The 12,500-nt window shown below is 40.6% G+C and overlaps 2 protein-coding genes across 2 annotated transcripts in view; one reads left to right on the plus strand and one right to left on the minus strand.

The window, feature by feature from the left end:
• LOC138001059 (plexin domain-containing protein 1-like) overlaps positions 1-10,845 on the minus strand; it is a 25,155-nt gene extending 14,310 nt beyond the window's left edge. The window contains exon 1 of the mRNA XM_068847726.1: positions 10,102-10,845. Coding sequence (XP_068703827.1) covers positions 10,102-10,845 — 744 coding nt within the window. The remainder of the gene's footprint in view (positions 1-10,101) is intronic.
• LOC138001068 (uncharacterized) overlaps positions 1-12,500 on the plus strand; it is a 424,432-nt gene that overhangs the window by 122,121 nt on the left and 289,811 nt on the right. The window contains exons 4-6 of the mRNA XM_068847736.1: positions 1,746-1,814; positions 2,462-2,529; positions 3,103-3,162. The gene's annotated coding sequence lies outside the window, so the exon portion shown is untranslated. The remainder of the gene's footprint in view (positions 1-1,745; positions 1,815-2,461; positions 2,530-3,102; positions 3,163-12,500) is intronic.

Consider the following 12,500-nt stretch of genomic DNA (forward strand, 5'->3'; position numbering starts at 1 on the left):
CTTATTATCTATAGGGAAGATATCTATTTACAAACATTGCTTTTGTTATTCAAATGTGCCAACCACATGGACAAAAGACCCTTTGTTTCGACAGTGAATCAGGCTCTTGGTTTGCACATTAATGACCGAATAGGTGACGTCAACAACATCTTCGCTGTTTGATTGACAGACGAGCAAAAAGTTGAAATCGTAAATTTCAAGGAGATATGACAAATATGTGCCCATATCCTAGCCTAGCTGCAGGTTGATGGATCCGTTTTTTCTCAATCGACTGAGCCGGGCTAATTTATGCAACAAAGTATTCCAAATAGACTAGTAGTAGCTATCGTTAAGTGCCAACCAGACAGTCAATATGTAATACGTAGTTTGCAGATTTGTATCACAGTGCTATTTTTGAAACCCAGTAGTAGTTGGAATTTCTATTTCAAAGTACCGCACGATCAACTTACCTAAGTTAAAAATAGCGATGTTTCTCGTGACTTCACCCATTGTTATCGTTAAAACAATTTTTGTTTTGTGGTTGGCAAATTTGAATATCAAAAGAAATAATAATAATACGCACCTCTCTCTGTGCAGGGGTGCAGGGCTGGCGACTGCTGGTGGTGAGAGCACTCGCCTCCGACCAATATGGCCTGGGTTCGATGTTTCTCGTGACTTCACCCATTGTTATCGTTGAAACAATGACTTCTTTTGTTCCGTGGTTGGCAAACTTGAATATCAAAAGAAATAAAAATAATAATAATAACACGCACCTCTCTCTGTGTAGGGTGCAGGGCTGGCGACTGCAGGTGGTGAGAGCACTCGCTTCCTAACAATATGGCCTGGGTTCTGGGTTCGGTGTCATGAGTGTGTTTAGTTTGTTGGTTCTCTACTCTGCTCCGAGACTTTTTTTCTCCGGGTAATCTAGTTTTCTCTTCTCCTCAAAAACCAACGTTTGATTTTGCGGATTGTGTTTATTTGTTGACTTCAGTTTAAAGTGTTCCCAATTAGTGTCTTGTCTTGTCTTCTAAGACAAGACACTTAAATAAAGTTCCTTTCCTTTTCCTTTCCCTAATTAGTATACTGAATTTGCTTGAGATTTACTTAAACTAAGACTAACTAAGTGCTAAGGGTCGTCTCAAACTTTTTCTTCAACGATTTACTGCTAATAAATACATGCGTGAATTAAGGCCAGAGAAAAGTTTATCTATTCTTTGATGCATCGTCGTCCTTTTGCGTACGAGGTGATTTTTTAAATTTAGTATGAAAGATTTTTAGATCGATATTGTTGGACGACACATAGTAGGGATGGTCTCTGAGTTTTGGAAGACACGACTTGAAGCCGGGAGTTAGCCCAGCTGGGGCCCGTTTCACGAAAGTCCCGAAAACTTTTCGGGTCCGAAAAGCCATTTGTGAAACTGTCAACCGCTTGTTTGGAAAAGCCGATATTTTGACATTTTCTCAAGGTAACAAAAAGCAAAATGGCTGTGAAGTTTGACGACTTAAGTCTCCTCCATTCTTAAGATACAGAGGGAATTGTGACACCCGTAAATTAATCGCCCGTAAAGTTTCGGGACCTTCGAGAAACGAGCCCCAGGATCTCTCGTGTAGGACTGTGGAAAATATTCTGAGACATACTGCTGAACTGTTTGTGACGATAAGGTTTGTAGCGAATTGATTTGTCACATTCTTCCCCTAAAAGTTTACTAAACAGGTTCTGGGAACTTAAGTACTTATCGTTAACGTTAATACTCTTTCTCTACCAGTTGTATCTCGTGGAACTGTGCGATGGTGTGATGATTCGTATATATTGGAGCTTGGCCTTCATTTAACAGGTAACTTAAGTTAAGCAATCGAGTCTGTGCGGTGATTTAAATCTGGTTCTCACAGCAAAGAAACATGCAAAAGCAATTGTCACCTTGAAGACAATGAAAGTTATGATTTTCCGTATGTACAAACGATCTTCCACCTTGTAACGTCTATAATTCTAAGCTGAGGTTTTTGCTCAGGAAACCCGTCATGCATATTAATTGCTGCACGCAATGACGATTGTAATTGTGTTAGAAAAAGAGTTGAATCGTGATGTTTTTGAAATACTTGGCTGATAGATGGTAAATAAAGTCAATTAGCCTTAATGCAGTGAAGATATATATATAGTACAAGATATTTGCAAATCAATTGATATGACTTTTCTTTTCCTTAAATTAATCATTAGTTTGCATTCCCTCAAAGATGTCAAGAAATGCTCGAGACTAGATGGAATCCAAACTTTAGGGAGCGCCATGAAGTGTCCCCCCACCTAATTGTAATTGTTGAGCTTTTCTATATACTTGTGTGAATTGCTCTTGCATGTTTGTGTATGATATTCTCTATACGAAGTAGAGTACTTCGGTAACTTTCAGGTATGAGATTCTAAGTTTAAATGAAGATTAGGTCAAGGCTTTGATCAATCCGGCAACTTTGTTTCTGGTTTCTCTTTCAGCAGCATTGTAGCAAGCTTTGAAACAGAAAGCCAAAGTTTTACGATTTGCTTATAATGTTTTGTTAGAGGTAAGCAATAAGGTTAAGCGACGAGGCAAACGTCACACAGCCCAGACTTGCATTTTGTGTTGCAAAAAAAGAGGGAATATTCTCTGTATTTAATAAGATATTCCATAAATCGTCAACAAGGTAGCATAAATTAGCTAATCCATTGACAGCAAAAGCGTCCCCAATCGGCGAGTAAAATTGTTTTGCGCCAGCCATAGTAAATCTATACATCTCGCTCTCAGGAGGGGACTGAGGGTAGAAAAGTAAACTCAACGAACTCGTTGAATACGCGGCCATAGACTACCTTCCAGTGTTTGGTGTTGTGCCTCACATGGCTGCCCCAGATAAAATGATTAAGCTCACGTTATATTTCATAAGTTTCGAATAGGTTCTACTTAAAGCTTCAGCAATGATCTTTGGATTAGTGTCTTTATAAAGAGTTAATTTATACATGTGTTCGAAATGTGAGATCTTTTAGAACAGTTTTGGATGAAATTTCTACGCTGAGTTTTAATGCCTCCATGCTTGACTTCCTTGGACCTCGAAACTATGTTCAGATTGCTTGAAACTTAACAAGAAGTTATTAACCTACAGCATTTGCCTATAGAAGTTGTAAGATAGGAAGACAAGCACAGGAGTGTCGTTTAAGGAAAGGTAATATTATTCAAGTTATTGGAAATGAATTTCGAAATCCTACTTAGTTAAATATTCAAAGGACTAGGAGACAGAATAACTCCTGTCAATGACAAAGACACCACTCAACTGGCGCTAATGTGAACAATGCTGTTTATATACAGCCCCGGGATACAGACTACCTATTTTTTTCTGAAACTTCTTAGCGGGTCGGAATCCTAAATCCTTGAATCTGATTGGCTAATCGCGCGCTCGTAGCCCGTCCAGCTTTTTACGATACAGACCACTAGACAGACCACGTTCCGAAATCTGTTCCGTTCTGAAACTGTCGTGACTAATTGAAAATTAACTACGACGCGACGAAACGTTGGATTTTACCTCTAAAATGCAAGTTTTCGCTTACTAACCGTTGCAAAGAGAAGGAAAAACATCAGCAATGGAATAAAAGGTCTGGTTATCCTTGAAAAAGGCGAGTATTCACATGATTTTGCTGACAACACTTTGCTGGTTTGCTGTTTTCGAGTTGTTGGTTTTCTTGAACTGTTGACACGCCATTCAACTTAAAACAACTTACACTGCAGAGTAGAGTATTTTCTTTGGAATTCTATTTTCTAATCTCGTTTTATATTGCTTCATTTAAGAATATACGAATTCCTAGCTAAAATAGGCAAACAAACGCATCGCGACGCTGTGGTTTTTCGCGTTGTTTTTCGTGAACTGTTGAGCTGCCGTTTAACTAAAACGACTAACTGTAGAGAAGTAAGTCCTTTGAGCTCAGTTTTTCGGTTGACATCCGTTATTTTCTTTGGAGATCTATTCTATAATCTCGTTTTTTTTTTTTGTTTTATATTCGTAGCTAAAATAGTCAAACAAACAAATCGCAGCGCTATGGAGTCCACAGGGTCCAGAGGAGATATGTTTGTCGTTAGAACATCAAAACCCGTCGAAAACATCGGAAGTAATGGGTTATTTTGATCGCGTTGACGATCGCGTTACAGTTTCGTTACACATTCTGTATACCGCAAACCAAGAGACTGAGGGCTCGCAAGATCGGCTTACAGTATAAAATACGGAAAGGGAGGAAACTAATTTGGGGCCGATTTTCGAATCCCTGAAACTCAAATGGAATTGAATTAAATTGCCTGATTTTACTAACGTGATCTAGAATTGTTATGTATTTGCCAAATACTGTGGGAAAACGGCATAAGAAAGCGTTCAAATTCATTTTCGGCGACCGAAATTTACGGCTTCGAGAGAGAGCTTTCGTTCGATGTGCACCGCAACATATGGTGACGGAAATGACACCGTGGTAAAGTAAATGTGCGCAAGATCGGAAGTAATTTCAAGATGCCCCAAGTTCGAAAACACCAACGGTTTCTCTTGCACTTTTCGACTGTTGACGTGTACAACAAATGTCCAGTCTTTAAAGATCTTTACTTCTGTTAAAACTCGGCTGCCTTCGCATAGATCTTGTGACTGGACTTTTATCCACTCAAAGAAATCGTCGCTAGAGCTAGATAAAAGCCAATCGAATTCTTTTGTGAAAGCTGGCAAGTCTTCCCATTTAACACGGTCTTCTTCCAATCTTGAGGTTTTTGAAAGTAGGTACTGCCATACTCGGCCACCGTTAACTCTTCGCTGGACTCTACTCGCCCGTGGAAAGGCCTCCTTTAAAATAATCCCCAGTTCTTTGACTTGCAATGGAAAATTTTCCTTTTCGGAGCTGTTATTTACATAGTCGTCGAGTATTTCTTGTACGGAGATAGAGTTTTGTTCGTCTCTTCGACAATTCATTGAAAGCCTGCAGGTAAAATAGTCAAGTTCGATCAGGGTAAAATCAAACACGGTAATTTGTGGCTCACGTTCGAAAGCCAACTGGTCAGATATCTTACCATTTAGAAACAAACACGTGTTTTTCTCTGTTTGACACTTTGGATCTCTTCTCGTCCGGCTGCTTTTCGCGCAACGGAACGGGTCTTTTCAAAGGAGAATCCGCCATTATTTTAAAACTCCCTCCACAGCTGATGTTTTGATTCTCGAACGGTCTGTTGCTTTTGCGTTTCCGGTCCCAATTCACTTCCGTCACCAAGTGCTGCGGTTCACATCGAACGAAGTCACGTGGTACAAGTTTCCTCCCTTTCCGTATTTTATACTGTAAGCCGATCTTGCGAGCCCTCAGTCTCTTGGTTTGCGGTATACAGAATGTGTAACGAAACTGTAACGCGATCGTTTACGCGATCAAAATAACTCATTATTTCAGATGTTTTCGACGGGTTTTGATGTTCTAACGACAAACATATCTCCTCTGGACCCTGTGTGGAGTCTGCATGAACTAATGTCTGCTCAACAATTTTTCCTTGTGTAGTTTTCTAAGTTTTGCACTGGTTTGTGAAGGATTTGACGGAGAACAAAGATGAATCCTTGAAATAATAAGATATGAAGGCAGAGGCAGATGTATGAGTATTTTTCACTAAATTTTTTCCTCCCGTTGGAACTGAAGATGTTAAAGTCACGGCAATGAACCTGTACAAGTACAAGGAAAGGTTACCATCCGTCTGACCTTGTAGCTCAGTCGGTAGAGCGGCGGAGATCTAACCCGAAGGTCGTGGGTTTAATTCCTACCCTGGTCGGAGTTTTTCTCTGTCCTTGTGTGGGCCCATTTCCATCAGTAGAGCTAACGCTCACATGGTTCATATGGCGGGATATAAATCTAAAGTACTTCACATTACACCCTATTCAGTTAACTCTGTTTAAAATATAAGTGCTACACGGCCAACGTTTGTATAAACGTAACCTTTCCTTGTTTTTGAAAACCAATTTGTCATGTTCATTTTCAGAAAAAAAAGGCAGAAAAAATAGATACGTCATTCACCGGCCTAGGTCGGTCCGTATAGGCACAGTTTTTCCCTTTACGGACCTCCTAGCCGGTGAATAACATATATTTCATTACCCAATGCGTACTTTCCAGAATGAATCTACTTCAAACTTCTACCTTCTAAATGCTCGCTCTTTATGTAACAAGGCGCGAATTATCAAGTACTTTGTGACTGATTCTGATATCGATTTACTAGCGACACAGGGGTGTTCCACAGGGAACCAGAAAGCTTGTAAATTTGTAAGCGTATGTATATCTTGCGAGTGTGTTAGTAAGAAAATTGGGTATACTATTTGGATTGCCTGCACTATCTTTTCCACTTTCTAATTATGTCTCTTTTCACATATGCAATCTCAGTGTGGGGTCCCGCGAGCTATAACAAATATCTTTACGTTTCGGTTTCCTAAAGGTGGTCACACCAGTTACAAAAATGTTGGAAGCTTCTGATAGGAGATTGTGGGGAAGTGTCACTAGCTCTACCGATGGGCCATTGGTGGACCTTTTGCCACCTTTGTGATCCAGATTGCTGCAAAATAGAGGCCATCTCTTCACCCTTCCGGCCATCAGAACTGAACGTTTTAAACGCAGCTTCACAAACGGATGTCGTTTCACCCCGTGTTTAATTCCCTTTTAAGTAGTCAAGTAGTTTATAACAGAGAACGTTTGTTTCTTTGGAATTTAATATAGAGCAATTATTAGCCATCTATTTCAATCACAGCTCAACCGCCATGGGCAAATAACTCGAATTCCATATCGTGTAGCCTGCGTAGCTGGCGGGATGCGTGAGCGGGCGAGCGGCGGCGGAGCCGCCAATTTCCCACTCGACTCTTCACCAATCCTCTCACGGCTGAGCCACTCGCTTTCACGGCTTCGCAACCAAATCAGAAGCACTCGCGCACGAAAATCCCGCCAGCTACGCAGGCTACATATCGTGCTATGTGCACCTTCATTTTTTTGATTACAGGGGAAGCTTTCAGATCATACAACCTGTCAACTTCAAAGAAACTGGAGAAGTAATCAACAGTCACCATCTGTAGAACTTTCTCCAAGGTCGATCTGGAAATTCGTGCCTGGCGAGGGGCTCCTTTTTTTGCGTGGTACTGTATGCGGCAAATTTAATTAATTATTTAATTAATTATTTAATTAATTATCTGAGATCAGCAACGATCTTCATCCATCTCTCTCTCAACAAAACATTGCTGCTACTGCTCTGGTGATCGTCAAACTCGCTAGTGCAAGAAAAACCCGCAACCTGTCAAATTTTTTTTGAGAAAGACGAGAAAAGTGGCAATGCCACCGATGTTTTCAGGGTTAAAAAGGAAAAAGTAAAGATTGCGGCAGGTTTATGTAAAAACGTTTGGGTCTAATACAGGTACATGTTTTTACTGGTTAGTTGGGTTGAAAATAAATTTTCAAAAGGTGAATCAAAGCCGCTTGATTCAAGTGGAGCTTATGTGAAAACTGCCGTGAAACAATTACACCACCGCGGCCCAAAAGCTATATCAATTCTTTTTTAGGAAGTCATCTTGATTTGGACGAAAATCATCGCTACAGGACAGAACTAAAGTATTTTTTTCTTATATTATCAGTAAAATGTTTAGTGGAATGAGCTTTTTGTTCGGTCGAAGCGCCAGTCACAGCGTTACTTGTTGAGGGCACGCAATGATTTGTCAGGAACCAAAGACAACGCGGGATTGCTCTGTTTCTAAAACAACAACAAATAACATGATATCTTTCCTTTTTTTATCTCGTTATTTCATATACAGGGGAAAACAACCATAACCTAAATGTATTTTAGCCAAGCAGGCGCAGCGGCAAAAAATCGTAAAAATATTAAATTTGCATAAACTGCGATTCGCGGGTTCATACAAAAGTAAATTACGCCGCTTCGCCGGCCGCGCTTTACCACTGTCAGAGCAGAAGTAAAAACTCTTTTAAAACTATAACCAAGAAATGCCAAACTCCACGTTCCAAATTTAATGCTATTTTTTTGAGAAAGAACAAGAGCCATAATTGCTCTTGCATGGAAAGAATCGAAATTCGTACGGCTGCCGGCCGTAACGTGCAAAGTTACGGATTATGTTCCATGTGAAACTTTGAACCGACTGTTTCATACGAAGAAAAAACATTTTCTGAGAGGTTTCGTAAACTGTAACCACCAGCATATGAAAATTTTCAGCCGCCTTATCTGCTAGAAATACAACAAGCCAGAGTGCCCGGCCGGGCGACCGGGTAATTTTTCTCATTCGCCCGAAACCAAATGTTAGTCGCCTCAGGCGACCGGGCGCCGTTAGAGCACAGCCTTGCCATTAATGGCCCACTTAATGCACAGCCTTGCCTTAGGTCGCCTCTCTCGCACCTCTTCGGGTCGATTCTATTCCTTGATGACTGGATTGGATAGTCTGTAGCATGCACTTTCGAAGGGTCTTTGGTATTACGAGCCTGTCAGCCTTAAAGAGCAACCCATCCTGAACAACTTCTTCATCACCAATATCATATTACAACGCTGTCCACCCAGATTGGACAAGAGCCTTCACAGCTTGTAGAACTTCATCGTTCTTAGCCTCCACGCTGAACATTGCTGCTTCATGCTCACTTACTAGCAGTTGATTTACTTTTCGGATCTCTTATATAATTATATAAGGCTTTATTATTTGATATTGGCTAAACAGAATTACATCAAATTTACAATAATTTTGAATGTACAATATTACAATTAAAATCATTAATAAGGATAAAATAACAATTATAATTAAATAAATAGAATAAAATAAAATAAAAATAAACTATAGACTATGCTTTATATGATTTGTTTCCTAACAATCTAGCCCCATGCTGTATGAAGGAGTTCATGTTCCTATTCGTTCGTGGAATGGGAACTCTCACCCGTTGAGCCCTAAGGGAATACGATTGGGGTCTTGAAATTAGAAATTTACAGCAAGGATGGAGACCTTTTGAATCTAAGATTTCCTTAAAAGCGTGTGCTGTGTGACTGTCCCTTCTTACATCCATGGGCTCCACAGTCTCTCTGGCTAGACCTAAGATGTCTAAAGAGCGATTTTGAATATGCTGTAGATCCTCAGCCAGATAGTTTCAGATACCTCCCCAGATGAGTGATGCGTATTCAAGAATTGGGCGAATTTTGTTATATACGTATCTGGAAGGAAGCAGACTAACAACAATTTTTATAAAAGTGACGACACATTTGAAATTAAAGACATGTTTCGGTCGTGCAACGACTATCTTCAGTTGAAAGTAGAATTAATTTGAAGTTACATTTGAATTTATAATATGCTAAACAAAGATAAATAACAACGTGAAATAAATTGGGAATCTAACAAAATAGCCAAAGGTAACAAAAAAGAGTGTACAATGGAACATGTTGATTAGAACGAGAGAGTTAAATTAACGTGATATAATTGCTTATTTAAAGAGGGTTGCTCCCAGGAAATATGTAAGGCCTCTTTTATCTTTTATCTAGACCGTGCGACCACAAAATTCCAGGTCAAGATAAAAGAGGCCTTACATATTTCCTGGGAGCAACCTTCTTTAAATAAGCAATTATATCACGTTAATTTAACTCTCTCGTTCTAATCAACATGTTCCATTGTACACTCTTTTTTGTTACCTTTGGCTATTTTGTTAGATTCCCAATTTATTTCACGTTGTTATTTATCTTTGTTTAGCATATTATAAATTCAAATGTAACTTCAAATTAATTCTACTTTCAACTGAAGATGGTCGTTGCACGACCGAAACATGTCTTTAATTTCAAATGTGTCGTCACTTTTATAAAAAGTATATACGTATTCAGTCCAATTTCGGTGGGTAAGTTGGCTTTGCGACACGCGCGCAGGAAGTAGAGACGTTTACTTGCTTTAGTTACAATTTCATCTATGTGTGTATTCCACTTTAAGTCTCTCTGAATATGCACTCCGAGTAACTTGAAAACTTCTATCCTCTCCAACTCTAATCGAACTTGGGGCATGAATCCGCTGAGATTTCTTAAAACTAATCCAAATCTCTTTGGTCTTTTTGGCGTTTATCTCCATTTTATTCCGCTCTGCTCACGCCTCCATTTTTACCATAACATCATGCATGTGACTTTCACTTCCGGTCGGCACGAGTTCGTATTGGGTGCGATCATCAGGGTACTTACAGGTATTGATTGAAACTCCCGGGGGATAGCAGTCATCAATATCGTTGATAAACAGGGTAGGTGAAAAAACCCCGCCTTGAGGAACTCCAGCTATAACCTCTCCACTACAAGAAACTAGCCCTGGGAGCTTGACCTGCAATGTCCTACCGGTGAGATAACTTTGAACCCAGTTCCAGAAACTGTGAGAGATATTCATGGTAGCTAGTTTCTCAAGTAAAGTGGCGTGATCAACAAGATCAAACGCTTTGCGGAAATCCAAAAATAAGGCATGCACCTCGCAAAACGGACTCGTTGGCTCAGTAGCATTGAACCAATCTTGGGTTATACTTGCGAGTGCCGTTACAGTTGACCGCTTTTCCTGAAATGCATGCTGGGTAGCGTTGATCTTCATGTTACTTTTATTCAGCTTGAGTTGGATTTTCTCGAGAACTTTCGCAGCTTGAGGAAGGACAGAGATTTGTCTGAAGTCGTTATTAATGTCCGTTGGATTACTAACTTTGGGTACAGGACTAATCAACGCGTGCTTGTATGCTGTTGGGTACTTGCACTGCTGTATACTAGCACAAATAATATCATGTAAAGCAGACGCTATCTCTTCGTTAAAAGATTTCAAGAACCACGCCGGTACTTCGTCACAACCTATAGCCTTCCTGCCATTAAGATGTTTCATTATGGCTTTTACTTGACCGATACTTGGAAGGGGAGGTGGTCTATCTTGCAGTCTATCAGATATTTCTGAGGCCAGCAAAGCTGTCGCCGTTCTATTTTTCCAAGGTGCTGTAAAGGCTTGCAGTAACTTATCTGCAACCTGTTTTAGCTCATCAGATGACGGGGCTGTAGGTGTTGTTCTTTGTCTTTCGGCACCGCAGAGCGCGTAAATATAGATTTATACCATTTGTGTGGATTAGACTTGCGAAATTCGCTCGCCTTTGTTTCATAAAACTTGCGTTTTGCATTCTCGATGAGATTTGCAACTTTATCTTTCATCTGCTTGTATCTATCCTTGTCACCTTTAGAAAAGGCCTTCTCGCGAGCGCGAATTGCGCCTTTAATATGTGGTGTCATCCATTCCTTGTCGCTTGGGTGCATACGCACGCATTTTTGAGGAGTACAGGTGTTAAGATCTTCAATTAGTATATTATTGAACGCCTCGACTTTCTCATCCACATCTTTCGCTTCGAAAGCAGACTCCCAGTTCTCGTGGTCAAGCTTTAACCCAAGAGATCTGATGTTATCAGCTTTGAGACTTCTGGCGGTTATCACAGACGATTTGCCAGTTGGTCGATGCTTCAGCGGAGCGTAAAGGATACACTGATGATCTGAGCGCCCCAAGGGAGGCAGATGTTGAGCCTCACCATATATATTACCCATGTTTGTTAGAATTTGGTCAAGAATATTATTTCCGCGAGTCGGGGCTTTAACAATTTTCCGCAAATCAAATCTCCGACACAGTGAGCGCGGATCCAGTTGGTTGAATTCAACCGTAATCACTATTCCCGCTGACGGCCTTTCAAAACCTGGTTAACAGGATGTGCTCTCCGAGCTTCTGATAGGTTTCTGTCAACTTAGGGAAATGTTGTCTCAGGGTGTCTGCAATGTGCAACTCTTTCCCTCTCTTGTATATTGACCGTCTAGATCATATCGTTGCATCCTCAAAATCATCTTTTGCCATCTATTCGGGTCAGAGACCAGCGGCTTATTGAAGATCGTCTCCAAAGGCATATGGTCCGAATTCAACGATCACTGATCTTCCATAGGTATATTGGTGAAACCTTTCTGTCGCAGACACAATCGCAAGAAGTTCTTTTTCTATCTTTGCAAATTTTTTCTGCAGGAGTCAGGGCGCTGCTTGCATAAGCTGGCGGTCTACCATCCTGGAAAAATGCGGCTCCCCGACCCACTTCGGTGACATCGCAATGAATCACCAGGTCCTCTCGCTCATAATGCTTCAGCAGTGGTGGAGCTGTTACCATTTCCTTGATCCTAATGAATGATCTGTCATGAATTTTGTCCCTTACATATTCTGTACACTTTTAGGTAAGCTGCGTGAAAAGGCTCCGAGACTTCCGACAGTATTGGCAGGAACTTTGCAGGGTAGCCTACAGTACCCATAATGTACTGAACACCTGTTACATCAGTTGGTCTTCCAAAAGAACTGCATCAATCTTTGCAGGGTCCTTTACTCCCTCCAAAGTAAGCAGATGTCCAGTATGGGAACCTCTGTATGCTTAAAAGCAATTTTATGTTTGTTCAGCCTTCTAATTTTGATTTTGATGTGATCAGCTATCGCTTCCGGCATCGTGTCGCCAGTACCAGCCGCAAGGA

This window comes from Montipora foliosa, chromosome 4 (assembly GCF_036669935.1).
Source record: "Montipora foliosa isolate CH-2021 chromosome 4, ASM3666993v2, whole genome shotgun sequence".
Classification (NCBI taxonomy): domain Eukaryota; kingdom Metazoa; phylum Cnidaria; class Anthozoa; order Scleractinia; family Acroporidae; genus Montipora; species Montipora foliosa.